Here is a 21,948-nt window from a genome sequence, read left to right on the forward strand (position 1 = left end):
AGCTCGCGGCGAGTCGTGCTCTCGCTGCCCGGCTCCAGACACATCTGGTTCGGCTCGGCCGGCTCGAAGGGCGGCAGCCGGAGCTTGGCGGGCTGCCAGCTGCCCGGCTCGACGTGCGCTGATGCGGAGGCCGGGCAGGGTCCGGGGACGGCCGTCTGAGGCCAGAGCTTCCACGGACAGAGGGCACGGAGGGCCTCCCAGGGACGGTGGGAACGGAGGGCCTCCCAGGAACGGCTGTCTGAGGTCAGGCCTCGCAGGGACGGAGGGGACAAAGGGCCGCCCAGGGACGGAGGAGACAGAGGGTCTATCAGGGCGGCTGTCTGGGGCCATCGGGCCTCCCAGAGACGGAGGGGACGGAAGGCCTCCCAAGGACGACAGTCTGAGGACGTGAGGCCTCCCAGGAACGGCCGTCTGGTGAGGCCAAGCTTCTCAGGGATTCGAGACAGCCTCACTCGCTATCTCGCTCTCGCTTTTCTGAGAGACGCCGCACACAGGTGACCAGACTATCATCCGGAGCAAAGTGGCCTCCGTCTCTGCCAGCGCCACCTGCCTGCCAGCTGCCTCGTCCATGGCCTGACCCGTGGGAGGCGCGTGTTTTCACTGTGATCTCTGGGCTCGCTAATACATGATGAGTATGTTTGATGGAGCATCCAGCAGCCTCGCTTGGCACCCCCTGACCCACATGCTCGACACGGGAGACGAGCTTTAGCATATGCCGGCGGGACCCCGGACGGGTCGAGCGGTGTCGATGGATTGTGCTCGCACGTGTGCTGTCGACCGCCCGCCGCCATGAGGCTTCACAGAATAACGATGGAGGTGCAGCCCTGCGGCAACCAGCCGACGGAGCGGCGCAACTCCACCGCGAGTGCCTCACTACGCTGGTTAGGTTTTTCCTCGGGACGTCCATTTTGTCCGACATCAGTGTTGCAATGGGATGGAGCGCAACGCTCAGAACCGAGTCTATGACATGCAGACCAAACCAAAACCCCCCAGGGATGTCATCAGTTGGGGCCAAACCGGAGGGTAAATGTTATCAGTTGGGGCCAAACAGGAGGATAAATGTCATCGGTTGGGGCCAAACCGGAGAGTAAATGCCATCAGTTGGGGCCAAAATCGGAGGGTAAATGTCATCAATGGTGACCAAACCTGAGAGCCAAAACCGGAGGGCAAATGTCATCAGTTGGGGCCAAAACCGGAGGGTAAATGTTATCAGTGGGGACCAAGACGGAGGGTAAACGTCATCAGTTGGGGCCAAAACCGGAGGGCAAATGTCATCAATTGGGGCCAAAACCGGAGGGCAAATGTCGTCAATTGGGGACAAAACCAGAGAGCAAATGTCATCAATTGGGGCCAAAACCGGAGGGCAAATGTCTCACATTTAGTTAAAACTTCGGCATTGTCAGTTTCCCCTACTGACGACAATTAACATAGTTCAAGGTAACCATGACAGAAGAAAAAAACAGTCAGGCTCACCTCAAACAGCTAGCAGGTTAGTTGCATCACTTGGCAATGACCATCGATGACACATTAGAAATGAATTGCTCGTGATGCTTTTGTTTTGTTTTGTTTTCCTTCTGCCACAGCTAAAAGCATGACTTATAATTCGGCTGTTTCAACTACTCTAGCAAAGTTTTGCTCACAGCTCCGCAGAGCTCGACCACAATTCAGGTAGGATGATCTCGGGGCGTGTTCAGACGCCAGGGTGGCATTTACTAAAATGAAACATCCGTATGATAGTTGCAGTGGAACATGTTCTACCCCGAAATCCTTGCTGTCAACCAGCCCGCATCGGGATACTTCAATGCGAACAATGACGGGCCTTGACTTGTATTTCCTTCACATCAGCCCAGATTTCATCTAGGGAGCATTGTTTTCTCGCCTCACATATAGAACGACCGCGGCGAGTCCTACATGCAGTCTGTGTACAAAACCGTTAAACGTCCACAATTTTTGCGTTTCAAGACAGACAGCAACAGAAGTCTCTCCACGAGAACAGCTCCGCTCTCACAAACCCAGAACCGTGACTGTAGTCCAGCCTCTTAGACGGCGAAAGTCAGCACACAAAATCTCCACATTCCACCCTTTCTCACCGCGCTTCAATTCATACTACGACGCCGATTAGTCGGTGAGTGAAATCAACGAGCGGAGGAGCACGGTCCTACCGAAAGCCAATGGGAGCGGAGCGCGCAATCGTCCAGTTGCCCTCCGCGGGGGATGAAAATGAAACAGCTGTCCTACGGAACGGCGCAACAGACGGCATCCACCGACCAATCGCCTCGTGGCAGGGGGACGCGCTTTGTCACCCTGGCGAGCGACGGGCGAGGCTCATCTGGCCACGCTTGTCACTAGATGGCAGGAACTCCAGCGCGGCTTCAGCGTGACCTGCGGGCGGTGGCGATCGGTGAGCACGCCGCCTCCAATGCCGGCAGAGCGACGGACTGAGCGCGGCGCGGCGCGGCTCTGCTCAGGAAGCCGGGCCCTAAACGACAGCTTGCAGGCGGCACACGCCGCGCTGCCAGCCGCTGTCACGACGCTGCGTGAGAATAACGGACATACGAACTAGAACACACGAAAGGACGATGCCCTACGCCGACACAGTATTGCTTCCATTTTAAGGTATCGTTGTCCACCCATGCCGATTCACCAGCAACCACCTATTGCTAAGACTACTGAAAACCTGCATCCAGTCACAGCGCTAGATCCGAAGGAGCCGGGACAAACACCAAGCACTGCACGACAACGGCAATGCAAGCAAATCTCCGCGCGGCGTAAACGCAACAACGCCGACTGCGTGGCCACCAGCCGGCGTCCTACGAGAGCCCCAGCCAGTCAGTGCTGCTGACGCCGCCGCTGGCCGGGCCGCCCTCGGCGCAGCTGGCGGCACTGCACCAGCCGGCGCCGCGGCCTGACCCGTCAGCAGCGGACCCCAGCCCTGCCAGCCCTGCAGCAGCCGCGGAGCCCGGCGGACGGACACACCTTAGTACGGGGCGGCGGGCGCGCCTCCGACGGCCGCCGCCTCAGACGGCAGCCGCGCCGGCGCATCGGCCCACGTCCGGCGGCTCGGCGGAGGGCGTGCGGGGTCCGCCGGGCCGCTCCTCCTGGCCGCCGCCGCTACCACCCTCGGCTGCCGGACAACACACACGGTCGGATGATGAGAGGCTTGATTGGAGCTCGGGGGATGGGGGGGGGGGGGGGGCGGCCAGGCGGACAGACGACTCAATGAACACGGCCCGGGGCCACACTGCGAGTGACAACCCCACGCTCACAGCGGCCGGCCTGTGGCGCCTCAGGCGGCACCCACCCCGACCCTCCTCTCACGCGCGAGGAGGGAGCGAGCGGACGGGAGAGGGGGAGGACGTGCCCGGGGGAGCCGGGCGTACCTGCGTGTCTGCGGTCGGCTGGCGCGCGGTCCCGCGAGTCTCGCCGGTCCCGTGAACGCCGGCTGCTCCGGCTGTAGGGGAACAGTCCAGGGTCAAGCAGACGGACGGCCAGGCGCAATGGCAGGCGAGAACAGCACCGCCCACCAGCGGCCCAGACTGAGGACAGCCGGCAACACCAACCACTCGATGCCGGTTATTCTGTCCGCATTCCTAATCCGTTATCGGACCTTTTACGTTTCTTTATTCCATGAGCTGTCCCTGGATCACATTGCAAGCTTCACTATCCATCATCAAATACGGTAACCGTATTTCTAATCCACACTTCCATTCCGTTACAGAATTGGTCTTTTTGCGATGACCCTGTTGTACCGTTAAATGAGTGCTACACACAGCGGTCTCGAATGTCTGACGTGCCCGGGCAAGGCCTCACAAGGGTATGATGCACTGCAACGCATTCGTACCTGCTGGACCGGGACCGTCGCCCAGACCTCCGACTGTGCCGGTCCCTATCCGACTCCCGCTGCCGGTCCCGGTCTGGCTCCCGCTGCCGCTCGCGGTCGGACTCCCGCTGCCGGTCCCGGTCCGCGTCCCGCTGCCGCTCACGGTCGGACTCCCGCTGCCGGTCCCGGTCCGGGTCCCGCTGCCGCTCACGGTCCCGACTCCGCCGTCGTTCCCGGTCCCGTTCCCGGTCTCTGTCCCGGCTGCGACTCCTGGGGGACACCGAGCGCCGTCAGCGGGACAAGGTCGGGGGGGGGGGGGGGGGGCACACCGTCGGCGGAGGAGTGCGACCCACCAGGACGAGCGTCCGCCGGACACGGCCGCCGCTGGCGACGGACATACGGGGGGGGGGGGGGGAGGGCACACCGTCGGCGGAGGAGTGCGACCCACCAGGACGAGCGTCCGCCAGACATGGCCGCCGCTGGCGACGGACATACGCTGCCCGACGCCTCCGTTTCCGAGTCTAGCCGCGCGACCAGCGCTGCCGCGCACAGCGCTGCGGGCTGTGTGAGCTTTAGACATGGCCGGGAGTTATCACGAGCAATCGCTCGAGCTGCCAATGGGTCACAGCGACGTCAGTTACTTCAGTATTAACACAATCAATTACTTTACGGCTCGTCAGAAGGGAAATTGGTCAGCTAAGTAATTGAAAGAAGAAAAGCATTCCATCGGGGATCTTTTCCATCATTGTTTTATGTCTGTTGCAAGTGACAAAGATATCCGGCCATGTTCCAAGTGTGAGTCAATAAGCGGCATACCTTCATCCCATTGCTTATATTTGTTCCTAGGGCCTGTAACATCCAAAATGCTTGATGCCTTTACACGTCCGCCGCTACGTTCCATCATTTCCATAAATAACTCGATTTTCATGGAAAAGCCCAACCACTCGTTTTAAGCTGAATGGATATCACTCCAATCTCTACTGCTTACAGGCCATACCGTCACCACAGTTCATCCCCTCAGCTCTTCCGTCCGTACAATCCCCTCAGCTATACTGTCAGTACCGTCCCCTCAGCTCTTCCGTCCGTACCATCCCCTCAGCTATGCCGTCAGTACCATCTCCTCAGCTCATCCGTCCGTACCATCCCCTCAGCTGTACCGTCAATACCATCCCCTCAAGCTGTACTGTCAGTACCATCCCCTCAGCTCTTCCGTCCGTAACATTCCCTCAGCTATACCGTCCGTACCATCCCCTCAGCTGTACCGTCAGTACCATCCCCTCAGCTGTACTGTCAGTGCCATCCCCTCAGCTCTTCCGTCCGTACCATCCCCTCAGCTGAACCGTCAGTACCATCCCCTCAGCTTTTCGGTCCGTACCATCCCTCAGTTCTTCCGTCCGTACCATCCCCTCAGCTCTTCCGTCCGTTCCATCCCCTCAGCTCTTCCGTCCGTACCATCCCCTCAGTTCTTCCGTCCGTACCATCCCCTCAGCTGTACTGTCCGTACCATCCCCTCAGCTGTACTGTCCGTACCGTCCCCTCCGCTCTGCCATCCGTACCGTCCCACAGCTCTGCCTCGTACCGTCCCCTCAGCTCCGCCGTCCGTACCGTCCCCACAGCTCCGCCTTCCGTACCGTCCCCCCCCCCCCCCCCCCCCAGCTCCGCCGTGCGTAGCATGCAGCCCAGTCTCACCTCTGGCGTCGGCGGTCGGAGCGGTCTCGCTCGCCGTTGCGGCCGCCCCTGTCTCGCTCGGCACGGCCCCTCTCGCTGGTGCGCTCCCGCGAGCCGGCCGGACCCGACCGGTCCGTCTCGTCTCGCTGGCGCCGCTGCTCGCGCTCCCGCTCGCGCGCCGTCTCCTGGTCTCGCTTCTCCTGTTCGCGGTTCTCCTGCCAGCGCGATCCGGGAAAACGTCAGCACGCAAGCACGTACACACTCCGCCCTAGCCGTTCACAGCAGCGGGAGTGGGAGGCAACACAGACTGTTATGCTCTGGTCGACCAGTGACGTCACTTCGCCTAACTCAACGTGGAGCAGCGGCACGGAAATGGGGAGGGCACCATAAGCTCCCTGCCCTTCCCCAGCAAGAAGCGGGTTAAGGAAGCAATGCCAAGACCCACGCGACACATGACACGCGAGCTCCGTGCCCCGTCACACGAGACACACCATGGTCGCCATCCGCTGGACACGCGCCGCACGAACTTCCATCCAGGCCACACAGTCAACGTGCCGCCCGAGCCCGCCCACATCCAGTCCACGTACCCGTATCTCGTCGACGACCACCTTGAGCCGGGCGTAGCCCATGTGCTGCTTGCCGGTGAGGTGGTCGTCGATGCGCTGCTGGGCGTCGCCCAGGATCAGGAAGGCGCCGCAGATCTCGCACACCTGCATCTGCTTCTCCTGCGAGGCGGCCATCTCAGCCGCCTGCCGAGCGAGACGGGCCCGGTCGTCACGCGTCGACGGCACGGCACGGCACGGCACGGCACGGCCGACGCGACGGACCGAAACACATCTACATGGCGACATACAGGAGGCAAACGTGTCCGTTCTTCATGAAGGGGGTTCGCTTTAGTGGTTGGGCGGCGAAGCTGGATACGGTCTACACACTTGGAAGTGCCGACGCTCAGGGGCCTCAGCAAAAACCGCAGGACTACTGTCCAAGCGATTATCTAGTGCTGGCATACACAACTCACGTTCGCGTGCCACCTGAGCCAGTAGGATGACAGACGACCACGGCAGACGCCTGTCCCAATCTCAAAACACGAGACATGACGTCACTGACACAGAGACCTCCTTACAGGACAGGGTCGGCTTCGGGTCACACGGCGCCGTGACGTCATGCCGCAACCAGTGACGTCATCAAACCAGGACAGGGCCGCGTAGTGACTTCACATCGTAGCATGTCACCGCACCGGGCCCGGGAAGCGCACGGTCATGACGTCACACGGCGCCGTGTGACGTGATCAGACGCAGGCAGCTCAGTGTAGTGACGTCACACAGTGACGTGCGCACCCACCTGGTGCCAGACGGAGCCCTCATTGTTGCGTCGCAGCCTGTCGCGCTCGTCCTTGAGCTTGTCGCACAGCTTCATGATGCCCTGGGCCTCCTCCACCTGCGGGGAGGCCGCCGGTCAGCAGCCGCACGTCAGGTCGGACGACAGTGGACACGGGCTGGATGGGAGCACACTAGCCCGTGACGGGGCGGACGCAACGGCTGGTCAGAAGACGGACACCGGCTGGCTGGGGGACCCACTAGCCCGTGACGGGGCGGACACAAGGCTGGTCAGAAGACGGACACCGGCTGGATGGGAGACACACTAGCCCGTGACGGGGCGGACGCAACGGCTGGTCGGAAGACGGACACCGGCTGGCTGGGGGATACACTAGCCCGTGACGGGGCAGACGCAAGGCTGGCCAGAAGGCGAGGGGGCTCTCGCTGCATCAAAGTTCCTGTTTTATCTCAGCCCTCCCCACCAGTTGGTTACAAAAAGTCACAGTGAGGGGTCCTAGCCTCTGCCCGAGCACTCCGTCCGAGCCCCAGCACCTCAGAACTAGCTGCTGTCACCTCCCCTCCGGACCCTTCTCCCGCTCCCACGCGAGCCCACCCTGACACTCCCCGTTCCCAGCGCGATCTGCCGCGGGCAGCCGGCCGTCGGCGCCCGCGCGCGCTCACCTGGCCCTTGCAGCCAAGCTCCTCGGCCTCGGTCACCAGTTTGGTGATCTTGCCGGTCAGCATGCCGATCTTCTCCTCGTGGCGCGTGAACTGCGGCGGCACCAGCGAGGCCAGCTTCTCGTCGTCCGGCTGCAGCTCCAGCCGCTGCTTCGACTTGCGGATCTTGCGCTCCACCTCGTTCAGCATCGTCTGCGGCGGCGGCGGCGTCGTCGTCAGGGACACGACGCCGCCACACGCGCCGCTGGGAGCTGCGGCCGGGCCTGACGCGGAGAGGCGTGTGCCAGCGTCCCGGCCGCTGGCGCCTGTCCCACCACGGAGCCGAGAGGCGCCGGGCGCGGCGTGGCGCACGCCGGGCCCAGGCAGCCGCGCACCATCACGGGGATACACTGTCCATACACTGGCGAGACCGGCTCTGGTGAGAGTCTGGCAGGCGGACGCCGGGCCCAGGCAGCAGCGCACCATCAAGGGGATACACTGTCCATACACTGGCGAGACCGGCTCTGGTGGGAGTCTGGCAGGCGGACGCTGGCCCATGCGACAATCGAGCCGGCTGTCGCATGGACGAGCGATGTCGCATTCATCGGCCGGCTGTGTGTGCGCTCCACTTTGACAGCACCGTCGCTGGCTATATGCTAGATGCCTGACGGTATATTAGAGCTCTGTGGTGCAACACTGACTTGCGTAACGATGCGCGCCTGTGGGGGCGAAAAGCGCGCCCGAGGTGCACTTATGCACGTTAATGACTCTTGGTTCTTACGTCGTTGGCCTTGCCCACTATGCATTGTTTGTTTGCCTGTTTGCTCCGTACTGTCTGTTTTGTGGTGTGGTTTGCAGTAATCTGCCGTTTCGTCTGATTTGATGCAGGGAACGCCCTACACGTGCCTTCCAAATTCAAGATTACGGAACAAAAATTGCCACAGCATGCTTTACTTGGCTGGTAATAAAGGCTACAGCTGAAATTGAGCTACGTCAGCTTACGAAACCAGAAATATATCATGTACTTTATACTAGAGGAGGTACAGGTTTTTTAAGCTAACACTGCCACTCACCTGGATCCACTCACCTGATCGGGCTCCTACAGCATATGGGCCTAGACAAAAGAAACCCTCCACCACCGCTCACTGCAAATTTTGTACTTCAAGACTAAAAAATGCACTCTGCAACCAGGAAACAGACGTAAATTCCCACACTGCCTGGACCAGATACCCGTGTGATTCGCAAGGTTCAATGTCTCCAGACAGGCTTTACCACCCGTGTTCGAGAGCGGTACAAGGTGACGTTGATCACCTCCCGGTGGACTGTTGGTGCAGCAATGAGTCGGACACCGACCACTTGTTGATCTGTACCACCCAGTGTGGCTGGCAATAAGTAAGTACCCCATCCCCATGACCTGCTGTGGTTTTATGTCCTCTAACGGCAGAAATATAAAGTCATCATTCAAAACGTCCTCTCCCATCCCTACCCCTTTTAAAAAGGGGACATTCATGACTTGTGCTTGAAAGTGCAACAACCTGCGGTACACATCGGGCCAGACTTTTGCCGGCCACATTTTCAAACCTCTCGTCCGTCAAAATGGGTTAGCTTTGTATCGCTGCTACGAAAGATCGCCGGTGTTTGGTTCCGTCTTTGAACCGTGGCAGCCTTTCATATCGGCAAATATTAGGTTTTCCAGGTTTATGAGTTGGTAAGTTTTTCTTCATCATCAGCAGGGCTATATGTTAGCATCAGCAAGCTTTACGTTTTCCAGGTTAATGGAGAACGTAAAACAGCGGAACGTCGTAACACACGAAAACACAAAACTTGGCATGGCTATGTTTCATTCATGACGCATGCTACACACTGTGAAACGCTACAGACAACATGCATGAAAGGTCTCAAAATGTTAAAGCGTCGGTTCTGAAACTTGTGCTTTTGCTGCAAAACAATGCGTGCCCGCGATTCGTTGGTTGCAAATTTATAGAACATAGCACAAAAGGTGCTCAAACAAGAGGTTGATGCGTGAGCAGGACGTAGAAGAACATGGACGATGTGCGAGCGGGACGTGGGTCGGACGTGGACGATACGTGGGCCGGACGTGAACTGTCCGTGGGCGGAGAAGAGACGGGGGTGCGTGGGCTGGGCGCGACCTGGAACGACGCAGGACGCTCGTGCAGCACGCATTCGGCGAATAGCAACATTGTTCTACCATGTTACGAGGTTCGCAGCAATATAGCATATGTCCGGCCCCTAGACGGTGACGCCCGGGTCGGGCCGGTCCGGCCAAGATCTGCTCAGCCTGTGACCTAGCTCCTAACAAAGGCCACGGCCGGCGTGCTGCGCCGGACTCGGGCGCAGAGGAGGCCGCGAGATTTTCGAAAGCGAAATACCGACACCGCCATACAAGTCAGAGAAGCCGCCGAGTCGGTCTGCAAGCAGCCCGTGCAGCCATGTCACTTCGCGGGCTCTGTTGCAAGGTGAGCCAAAAGGGATCGTTCGTAATTGGCTTGGAGATTCACAAAAAAGAAAACAAAAATCAGTGCAATGGAGCCATAGCGCTAGACAGGTTCAATTAGCGGTATGCCTGCGTCAGTGGGCTTTGGAGACGCCAGCCAGCGATCACCACTGCACGCCTTCATAGCACGCAATTGGCCAGTCAGGGACGTAGTCTAGCAACATTAGTTGGAAGGGGCTGCTGCAGCCAATCCTGCCCTGAATAGTCAACTGCTTCCCCGACCACGTCCATAAATTGCAATGCCCTGGAAATAAGGCAGGCACCCGTGACCCTGCACTCGACCAGGCACTCTCACGCGACACGGACCTGGCAGTAGCGCAGGAACTCGTCCTCGAACACCACGCGCCGGTAGGCGGGCAGCTGGAGAAACTCCTCGCGCACGGCGTCATCGTGGATACCGCCGCACGGGCCCAGGTCGACCTTGGTGTTGGTGAACAGGTCGTGCGGACACAGCTTCACCAGGTAATACCGGCACACCTGGCGGAGGTAAGGGTAAGTGGGGCGCGCCGACTACGGCGGTCGCCCTCGGACAGGCGGGGAGGGGAAAGAACGGCACGCCGGACACCGCGGGGTCGTGTTAGGTCACCGCGCAGTGCCAGCGGCGCCCGCGACCCAGCGACCTCAGGACGTCGCACGCCGCCACCGCCAGACAACAGACCTGGCAGCTGCTCGGCAGCGCCAGACAACAGACCTGACAGCTGCTGAGCACAACCGAGCCGAAGCCGCAGTACTCTGGGCGGGGGGCGGATCACGACACTCCCGCTCTGCACATGCCGCCTGGGAATTATGGCGCTCCCCATGGGTTCCCGCCGGGCAGTGGTTAAGCTGCATGTTTGGGAAACCAGAGGCACCGGGTTCGATTCCACGCAGCGCCCGCAGTTCGCGTCAGGGTGAGGCAGGCGACGCAACACAGACTCAGCTGCCGAGCATTCCGCAAAGCACCCACAACAACAAGGTGTGTCACAAGTGTTCTGCACACCACCACTGAAAGAAAACTGCATCAGCCCCAGGGTCGCGGCTCCGGACCGTCACGGTCGCCGCCCGCCCACCTCAGGGGTGTAGCTTGAGACCGCGACGGTCGGTGCCCGCCCCCCTCAGGGGCGCGGCTCCGTCCGCGACGTCACTAACTGTCCACCTTAGGGACGGTTCCGGACTGCAACGGTCACTGCCTGCTCACCTCAGGGGAGTCATAGGTCAGTTTCTTGGACTGCTGGTCGGGCAGCAGGTCCCGGTTGCGGCCCATCAGCTCGTTAAGCAGGTTGGCTGCGTAGTCGGTCATTTTGGCAGTGGCGGGACTGATCCAGTACAGCCCAACAAGTAGCTCCTCTCTGGCTGGGGCAGCAGGGGGACCAAGCTGGTGCAGTCCGATGAGTGCCTCCTCTCAGGCTGGGGTGGCTGGCCGCAGTGGTCAGGCCTGTATGCAGCAAAAGTCAACACAAATCATCACACAGGTCCCTTTCCTATGTGCTTCTGGATGCCTGCAGCTTTATTCCACACAACAGTTGGACTTGTGATCTTGTCCCAATGATCAAAGACAAACCATTTTAGGTGACAGGCAGCTTCAGGAGTTGTAAAGCAATAGCTTGCCATTTTGTAGAGAATACAATGTGCATTGTTGGGAAGTGGGGTTATTGAGTAATACCAACAGGTGGTACTTGTCTTGCCCATGAACCATGTACTGTGCCTGACAATCACAAGTTTCAAAGCTACAAGTAGCATGGGATATATGTTTCACCCTCAACACTGCTAACAATATGTTATTATTGTAACACCGCCATTTCCCTAGAAAAGACGAGCCCAGACTGACATGCACTAGAATTGTAGGTCCAATATATGATAATGATAGACCTCATCAGGATACTACTCTTACTACCAAGTATCAAAATAGAAATTTGATGCTAACTGAACATATTCTGCATAGAAACCTGAATATACATTCATTATGCATGTGGTACATGGGTATAAATATATATACAAATGCAGTCATATCAATAGGATATTAACATACAGTATTCAAACCTGATCAATTATCTCTATACAATATACATATGATACAAGGTATTTTAAGATACCATGGCATCAATCATGTAAGAACAAACAGTTCTGCTTCTAAATCCTGGCATGTACATAAATACAACAATTGTGTTTCAGACCATAATCGAGCACCCATAAAAATAAAAAGCATACATTGGTTTTGCTATCATCTCACATGATACCTTTATTTCCAAAACACTATAAGAGGTGCACCCTCTTAATTCATCTAGAGGCTTGCAGACCTTGTGGGTTGGAACGAACATTACCAATTTCGCTGCCAGCCAACATATCAAAACAGCAACCAAAGTAGATACCTTGACTGATTACATGCCTTTATAAGTTCACCCACATTACTACTTCAGAAAATTGAGCCAACAATTCACCAGCTAGAATCGCACGTGGCGTACTGATAGATAGCCATTGGTAGAGCACAAATAGAATATACTTATAAATGTGATAAAGTTTATGTCAGCCTCAAATCAAACCATGGCACCTCAGATCTCGCATTTGTGTCATGCTTTCGGCATCAACAGGCCGCAATGGTAAGATCGCCGTAAAATTTGCTTTCCAAATAATTTATGGTAAACTCGTGCCATAGATTCCCAAATGCACTGAAAACAGGTTAACGTACCCCACTGGTACCCAGTGTTCTTAGATATCGCCCAGACTACTAGTTATTATAGATCATCATGAACCCTGCCCACTGAAGCTTTCATGCCACCAAATGCGAAAGCGGCGCACACCGGTTTGGCCCCGGTTGTTGAAACAGACGCCATCACTAATTTATATAGTTGGCCTCAAAGCATATCATCGCAAAAAAACTTGAGTGCTTAGCATATTGCTTATACTAACTAGGTGTATTCTATGACAAGAAACATGCCTCAATCAAAACACTTATTAATTTTTGCTGAACATGCTTCACACGCATGGCTTGAACGAGCGTGAAGGGTTGGTGGTTGTTGTAAGGGGAAGGGGGTGTAGCCTCCGTCTTATGATGTCCGATAATATAATAATGCTTCTGGCGTCGCGTGGAAAAATGGCCATAAGATAACAGGTGAAGATCGTTCAGAAGCTCGACGTGGCAAAGCTGTCTTAATGAACGTCTGCCGGAAGAGAAATGCCGACATTGCTTTTATTCGAAAACTATGGGCTGTCAGCACCTGACCCGGAGCGTTCTCCATCCATGCCTGAAATAATCTTCTGGGTAATAAGTTAAATGCGTGGAGTTCTCCGAATTCAGCCACCCCCTTCCCTTCCCAATGCCACCGGAGCCGACCTCTCGGGACACGGGAGCCGGAGCCGGACCTGACGCCACGCGCCGATTGGCTCCTTGACCCGCCTGTGCTCGCCGCTGGTGATTGTGCGTGCGGCGGCCGACGGTTCGCCGCCGCCGACCTGGCCGCGAGCCGGATGTGGGGGGCCTTGAGAGGTGAACCCCCACCCGCTCTCCCTCTCCACGGCCCAGTGCCACCTCACTGCCGCCTCGGAAGTGTACCAAGAGAACATGGACAGAGCGTTCAAAGAGCCATAGAGCGCTCACCTGGCGACACGCACGTACGCACACGCTTCGCCAGGAACCGCGAGAGTCGCGCACATCAGCGGAAATCCGGAGGGAAGAGCTTCCTGCACGGCTGGCAGGCGGAGCGTGGGGACAGAGCGCGAAGAGGGGCAGCCAGCGTACTTTCTAACACGCCCTGGTTTCGCAGTTCAGTGCCCTGTCGCGCCAAGATGCATTCGTTCCTGGGGCGCTGAGCCGGATGGAACGTACGTTTGCCAATATTGGAGCGGGGTTTCAGCACAACAGATCGGCCAGCGGATTTACATAATCAGGACCCTGTGTATTACGGCGCATGGGGTTCCCGGTACCTTATCGCTTCAGACCACGCGACTTAGTCACACATAGATTTCACCTCAATGCAGAGATGCAGTCAAGGGAGAGGCCTAAGGACCGATTTTTCATGTTTTTCATCTTGTAAATGGCACATGAAAGAGCCGAAAAGGGCGGCGTGACGCGTGTTCACTAAGCTCCGTCCCACCCTCTCCCCCTTACACAAAATCTTGGCTGCATGCGTGCCTGAATGCCATTGGCACATTCAGTTACGACCTCCTGGAGAGACCGCGGATGACGACATCGATTTATTTCAAAAGACGATTCTCGAGGCAAGAGGAGCAACAGCTTGGTAGAATATCTGATAAGTAACAGTGAACCGGTGCGGTGCATACGGACGGCACGGGGCGCATGATCCAGGATCAAGTTTGAATCATGGTCGTCCGAATCCGGTGGGAATCGGAATCGAAGCCTTTTCAGCGCGAAACTTTTAAGCTCGGGCTCAAACGTGTCAGTTCGCTTTGCGAATGAATGTGCTTTGCTTAGAATTGGAATGAGTATGTTTAGGATTGTGTTTTGCTTAGGCACGATCGAGTCATTGTACCCGGATGTCATCCGATTCAGACGTTTATCAACGAAATCAGACTGCAAGATTCTGGAGGCCTACGACTGAACTCAGTCTGAGGTTCAAGTCAAATCAAACAGGAATCATCGGTTACGTTCTGGTCGGTTAGTTTGGTCTGGTTGACTGCCGTTAGTTTGTGTGGTTAGTCTCGGCTCGGCTGTATGTTCGGTTTAGCCTGGTACGTTTGGAAGGCTCGATTATAGACTGGGTGAGTAGCCTACGTTGTGTTGGTATCCACTAAAATCTTGTCGGGCTTATGGACGCGAGCCAGTGCCTCAAAACTCTTACTCATGGGGATTGAATAAGGACTCAAGCTTGAATTTGCGAATGACTGTTGTGCGGTCAAAGCTGTAGAATCAGACATGTATTCAATGTTCTGGGGCCTCGGCCCTGGGAACAGGCTTCATGCCCAGTGTAAAAGGATGGACTCAAAACTCAGAATACAGCTCAGACACGGACTCCATAACGCTGGATTTCTGGTCAACACTCGTATATTTAGGCTCAGACAAATGCTTGACGAAATTGGCGGCAGTCGGCATCGAGTGCAACTCTGCAAATATGTTAGCTGACCGGTTTCAATCGTGAGAGACAGGCTGAATCATGCGATGATTGGCTTGATCTACACCGAGACATAGCTTGGTTTTTAAACTTTTGCATCCAATTAATGCCATGCAACCCAGGTGACACTGATTCAACACTCACAGACGCACGACAGGTGTAAGGTATAGAAAATACGAGAGTGCACTCGTGTAAAGACGGGAATTGTCGAATGTTCGCCTAGAATCAATACTAAAAGTGGCCGGACGTGGAGCGCGGGCTAACGACTTACCCGCCGCTGATTGGCTATAGGAACCACTGTTATGTAGCAATACACCTTGAAATCAGCTAAGCATGCTCTACAGCAGCGAAAGGTAGTACAGCAGATCACCGCCAGTCCAGGCCGATTGGGAGCCATCGAGCGAGCCTTTCCTTGTCGTGCCGCGGTAACTTGGAACGGTCAAACATCGACCACCACTATGTCTTCATATCTGAAGGATTACAAATCAAATGCCGGTTACCTGTGTGATTGTACGCCATGCGCAGGTACGTGTGGATTTATACATGCCAATGTGGATCCCATGTGCCAAGGTATTTTCTTTCATCTTTCTATATTTATTCTAAGTTTGACACATTCCGTTATCAATCTAGCACCTTCATTGGATCTATCGTTTGACTTCGTACGTATTCTGTGACACTCTATGTTGTCGCATCGTATTCTTGCTATAGTATTTTACAGCATCATATTGAACAGTTGTAATTGTAATATTGCTTTGTAATATCCTTCTTTGTAGCATATTTCGTGGCCTAGTATTTCACAGCCTTTTGCGATGTGTTATAACGAGTGAGTGAGCGCTGCAACGAATCGACGTCGCAACGAGCCGAGGACCTGAAAACTACTTCATTGGTGGATTTCGAGCAAACAAATACAAAAACAAATACAAATACGAATACGCCACGTTAGCTTTAATGTCACCTTTGGGGCTGGACCCTGCCACCAGCGCCGATGGAGACCAGTTAGCTCCAACAGCAGCCAACTGGCGGTGAATGACCCCTGGCAGCTCCTTCGGGACAACAGCGGCTCAAGGTCAGGCCCCGGTCCACCGCCGGCGCAGAAAGTGAAAGTCGGTGTTGTGAGCGCAGGAAGTCGCCGATTCTGTCGGCCCATCTGACGTCGCTGGGCGTTACGACTGCCGCTGTGACCAGACAAAGACAGCCAGTGGGGAACGATTTGGCAGTGGACTGTTCAGCCCTTGCCCGTAGAAAAACATAAACTTTTGTCCAAGAAAAAGGACGATTCCAGCGATAGATACGAAAGCACCGCAAGGATGCTGGAAAAATACGAGACATGCGGTTTTAGCTGCTTTCGGCGGCCAATGTTATCCGTCACCGTCCACTACAATGTCAGTTATCGCCAGTCAACTGTCGATTACGTCCGAAGGTTGTTGGGTCCAACTGTACGTCTGGGTAGGTTTGTGTACCCGAACACCTGTAGCAGAAAATCCGGACACAGGAATTGGCAGTGTTTGCAAGCGTGAGCTTCCGCAGCATGACGAGCCTGCTGTTCACGGACAAAGCAAACAAACCTTTAGCAGTATATTTGATGATCCAATGTCTCAGGCCCGAAGCAGACGTGCATGTTAAAAAAGCAGGCACAATTACTGATCATCATCACCTTTACGTCATATTAGTCAGGTGGCATCAGAGCTCAGCGTCCTACGATACCAAAGTGATGTTTGCTGGCATAAATCTAGCCTGGCGCCTTCGGGCTGTGCGCTCTACAGCATGGTGACTGGCAGTGCCAACAAATGATTGCGCACCACCGTAACCATAGCAACCGTTACCGGTCGGCGCGAAAATCATCTGATCTGGACAAGGATCCGCAGTACGTGGCGACACCTTGGCGTTACGGAGATAGCCCGTCGCTGCTGGCAGCGGTTTGTTGCAGCACCTGTGCCAAACTTGGCCCTGCTCGTCGGAAGTCAGATACGCCCGCAGTGTGTCTGCATGTCGTAACTCGTTTCCGCCGCTGCACGCCGTGTGACGTCACACCGTCGCGGTATCAAGGGTCCGGCTTACGCCGCTCTCGGATCCTGAGTGTTCCGCGTGCCTGCGTGGGACCGCGTTTGGCACGGCTGTGTTCTCGCACGTGAGCGCTTAAAGATTGCAGACGAAGTGTTGAGTTAAGGATTCGATGTCAGGCAAGGCATGGTTATACTGCTTTACGCGTAGTGTTCTCAGATGAACTCCCCTATCCATGATGGGAAACAACCTAGTATTTTTTACTCGAAATTGGAACCCTAGCTGCCTTGTTGCGAATTCTCGCGAGAAAACAAAATCGGGTAACAAATTTTTGGATTTGGCAGCGTTAGTTCAGATAATGGGTGCATTTCGGCTACAAAATGAGAAACAATACGGAAAATACAACTGTTGTCTTGACCCATTTTTAACGTAATTCCGTGCCGAACATCACTTATTTCTTGCGCTCCGAACCCAGCATTCAATTACTGGAATGCACGCCCAGCGGATCCATTTTACCACGGTCCCTTATCCAAATAGCACAAAAAACTTTTGCCGCGCCACGCGATTACACGATTGTCGGCTGCCCTGTGACCAGGCTGACATTATGAAGCCAAAGGCCATGTGCCCTCTTTGACGAGCCATATAAGAACACTTAGAATGGCAGGTGAACCTGCCACCACGCGTTTCGCCGCGTCACGAATGTAGTCAGTATAACTCAAGCGCTGTACCGAAGCTGGGCTTTCGCCACGATGATTGGTATGCCTGCGCGGAAATATAGTTTCTTTTGCAAGTGTATTATGAATTGCAGTTAAATGGTTCGGAGAAAAGCGATGTCTTAAAGCCGACCCTTTACGTTCTTTGTCGAGAGATGTCGACTGTGACCCAGAGCGCAGTCAAGCACAGTTAAACAAGGTAGAGGCATGCCACCAGTAACTGGAACATTGATATTGCTTTTAACACCCGTTACGCTTTGCGGGACTATATAAGGGAAAGTTTGGGCTTCATCTGGAAACCTGTGGAAAATGTGTTTTATTTTTTAGTCGCATTCCTTAGCATCACGGGGAATTTAACGACTCGGCATTAAATCAAGCTTTCGGACTGCAAGGAAGAAGTGCTTCGCCGTGTGCGGCAAAGAATGATGCTTTTGATAATACGCAGCCTTACTCCTCTAGGTCAAACTTACATTGGAGGCCGGTCTTCTATCACTTTGTCATGCCGATGAATAACTAGTGTTCAGGAAATTGACTGGTTCACATAATTTTGCATGCATCCATTTACGAAAATTTATGTGCATCTCTGGTGCGCATCACAATTTTCATGATAAGCATGCATGTGGCGGTCATATTAATAGGGTATGCATTGTCTATACCACGGCTGCTGCAAAACCATCCTCACCGATATGTTTACAGTGCATTTGTATTTATCTTAATGAGGCAGTTTGCTCTAGCCTTAATGTCATACAAGTGTTGGTCAATGATAATAGCTCATTATAAGCTGTTGAACTTAATTTAGTATTATTGAGCATCCCAAATGATGATGATGCTCTTGATTACAAATTCTGATGCCATGGCATAGTTGAGTTGGAAAACGTGGTGCAACACCAAATTCAGGTCGCGAAAATGTCGCACGACACTCGTGAGACACGCAAAGACCGTAACTGAATGCAAGGGAACGCTGCGCTTTATATGCCAGGACAAAAACAAAATGGAGTAGGTTGTGTAATTTGGCCGAATGGCTTAGATATCAAGCCTCATAACAGAATCATCCGTTAATGTAGCCGGATGTCTACCACCTCAAAGATGCACACCAGACATGTTTATCATATAGAGCAGTGCGTCTACCAACACAAGAACCCCTCCTCGCAATGAAAAGCAATCTATGCTTTCGCTGCCAGATAGAAATTGTAGCTGTTGTGAGGATAAACAATGCAATAAAGTTCACATACAAACGGCCATAAGACGCACGAAGGTTTAACAATTAAACTGAAAGTTACGGACATGGAAAGACCTAAGCCATTCATAACTAACCCCATTGCCGCCGCCCATAACCGAGAATGCGCGCCGCCACCCAGGGCCATCAGAGAAGAGTGTTTTCGGCGCCCTAAGGCGGTCTCTGGACGGACGCTTTTACTTTCCAATCAAAGTTGGCATGTGCTTCCAGTGCCCCCCCCCCCCCCTCTCGAGGTCTTCCCCTGCCTGACTGCTAGGCTACTTAAAATAGATGATGGTTTAATGACATGCTAATTTAGGATACGGCTCACTTTCGTCAACATGAGTTGAGCCAACTCCGTTTATGAAAAAAAACAGGGGGAGGTCGTTGGGCCCTCGACTAGACCCTCCTCCCAGTGGTTGGCAAAAATTGACGCTCCCGCTTGCCTGTCACCAGGGATATCACGCTAGCTGTCACACCAATACTGGAACAAAACCCTTTCATGGATGGAAGAAGAGAGAAATCGTGACAGATGGTCCGAAGCAAGGATTTGGGCTCGATAGCTGTTGGGGATAAGAAGCGCGGCGACAACAGGCTTTCAGTGCGGTGGCAGCGCCAGACCCGGTGTGGCTACCAGTCCCAAGGCGCGGCGTTCACCTGATGGGACTGCAGACAACGCGCTAGGTGCTTCAATGCGCTGAGTTATACTTCTGTCGCTGCATGTAATGAGCTGTAGTAGCCACCCATTTTCCTTGTCGCTCTAGAAACCACAAGGCTGGGCAGTTTCTAGGTACGCCAAATCAGATTAAAGCACTCAACATATCAGGTAAAATGCAGATGAAGCAAGCCACACGTTTTGACAACATCGACAGGATGTCAACGTCATTCCGCGTTGGCTTATATTTAAGCCATGCAGGAGTCCTCATCTAGATGACCACATCCACTTTACATTCACATGAGAGAATCTAGGCACGCTGCATTGCCGGCACATTAGTGTCAGGCCGATCAGTCAGCCGACTAACTAACCACTGAGCTACCACTCGGCCTTTCCCGGGCGGCCCGGCGTGTGGCGCCAGCCTGCGCCGCGACGCAGAGCCACCACCACCCGCCGTCGGCGCCACCTCCGCCGACCACCTGCCGCCCAAGTAGGTCAGCATGAGTCACCGTCCCGACCTTGAAGACCGGTCGTCTGACAGGGGGGGGGGAGGGGGGTGCAGCGCATCCCGCTCCAGAGGTCTTTCGCCTGTGTTGACCGCCACCTCTCGACGCACAACAACAGGATCTGAGGGCGGGGTGGCCGCCGGTGCGTGCGTGTGCGTCACCGAGAGAGCGCTGACCTTGGGCCGACGGCCGGGCGCTGGGCGCGACCGCTGACCCGTGACGCCCGAGGGCATTCCCGGAGAGTGGAACGCCTCGCGAGATCCGGGATGGTGGCGGTCCGGTGCCGTGACACTGGAGGCTCGGTGTATCATGGAATGCGCACGTACTTAGGGGCCATCCTAAACAGACGTTACATTCAGATTACGCCGGAGGGTGTTGTCGGTTTTAGCTCAACACATGCAGTCGCTGACGTTGTTAGCAGCGAGAGTGTAATGGCACGAGTCAGAGTAGCAGTGAGGTAAGATCGGCCTACAAACGCGAAACGGACGAAGCCTGCGTGACGTTTTGCAGAGGAATGACAGCGTGTCACATTTCCGAGACCAGTGATATTACGTCGTGCTTCCCTGACACTAAGAACTTTGCGTCACAGTTTTACACGGACAAGATTCTCATCGCATGTCACCGCATGACATTTCTTTGTAAGTCGGTCCTTGCTGATAACGTTTTTAGGTAAGCGCATATCTTCTCGTCACATTGTTTTATGTACACAATTTTTGGGCTATGCAGTAAATCATCCGCATCGCATTTGCTCGTGAACGCGTTTTTTAATGCATCGCGTTTGATCCCCCGTTTCTAGAACCATTTATCTGTTTAGGGGCGGGAAGAGAAATTGGTAAATATGTTTTAACCAATTTTGAAGGCGTGTTTGTCATCGCACGTCCGGAAGCTGTCAGTGTTGTTCGTAAACTGTTGTTGTGTTGATGATCTGTTATGTTCGTGTCTCATGCGCTCCAGAAATGCCCCGTCGCGTAAGTGCATTATCAGGCGTCCAGAGAGTGCCGTTGTGGTTAAACCAAAGTAGGGTGGGGGACAGTGGGGTGAGTGTAATCATGTCAAAGAAATATCAGGGTGATTTAGTCCAAATTTACTCGCTGGACGGCTGTCTTGAGCCTATCATCTAGCGCAAAGCAGCTCCCTTGGCTTTTCAGGGTACCACCGGCTGCTTATGTGTGTGCGTCTAGAGATGAGCGTAACAAATCTCTTATGAACTTATGAACAAATATGTAAGAACACCGCAAGAGAGGGCCAAATCACGAGCATATAACGACATTTGGTTCAGCACAGCCATAGTCACCTCTCGGGCAGTTGAAGTACCAGTGAGTGCTGGGGTGGTAATTCCCCACAGCTAGTTTGTCACCACCTCAACGTCATATAAACATTCCATGACGCCATCAAGCAATGACGTATTTAGGAACATGTTTACTAAATAGAGCTAACGTGTTGTCTGGAGCAGTCTGCTCCACTTATTAGCATACCAACGGTTATAAGTAAGGTTGTTTCGTCATATCTGAAGCATGCTTTGTTGTCTTTAAATGTGGAACATTCCCAGTGAAGGATTACAGCATAACTAGACCAGCCGGAATGCTTCACTGAGTGGTGGAGAAGATCTGTGGTATATGCTGCAAAGCATTTGACATCTGTAAGCAAAGAATTTCGGGATGGCGAGAACTTTCTTGCAAGATGCCTTTCGCAACAGCTGTGCATATGTATGTTGTGTCGTTGATGCAGTGTACCCACAAAATGCCACTGACTGAACTATTGTCAATGACTGACTGACATGATTGTCATGACCCATTATCGTCTAGACAACAAGTTGATGTATACATTGTCCATGTA

The 21,948-nt window shown here is 54.4% G+C and overlaps 1 protein-coding gene across 1 annotated transcript; it reads right to left on the reverse strand.

Moving 5' to 3' along the window:
• Positions 1–1,811: 1,811 nt before the first annotated feature.
• Positions 1,812–12,746, reverse strand: LOC119114245 (luc7-like protein 3). Its single transcript, XM_037238441.1, has 10 exons — positions 12,642–12,746; positions 11,154–11,390; positions 10,283–10,453; positions 7,486–7,674; positions 6,830–6,925; positions 6,076–6,237; positions 5,510–5,703; positions 3,842–4,090; positions 3,381–3,451; positions 1,812–2,382 (listed from the first exon to the last, which is right to left on the reverse strand). The coding sequence occupies exons 2-10, from the start codon at positions 11,253–11,255 to the stop codon at positions 2,300–2,302; spliced, it is 1,317 nt and encodes a 438-aa protein (XP_037094336.1). The 5' UTR covers positions 11,256–11,390; positions 12,642–12,746; the 3' UTR covers positions 1,812–2,299.
• Between the last annotated feature and the right edge of the window lie 9,202 nt (positions 12,747–21,948).

Source organism: Pollicipes pollicipes, unplaced genomic scaffold, assembly GCF_011947565.3.
Source record: "Pollicipes pollicipes isolate AB1234 unplaced genomic scaffold, Ppol_2.1 Scaffold_7262;HRSCAF=8765_pilon_pilon_pilon, whole genome shotgun sequence".
NCBI classification, from domain to species: domain Eukaryota; kingdom Metazoa; phylum Arthropoda; class Thecostraca; order Pollicipedomorpha; family Pollicipedidae; genus Pollicipes; species Pollicipes pollicipes.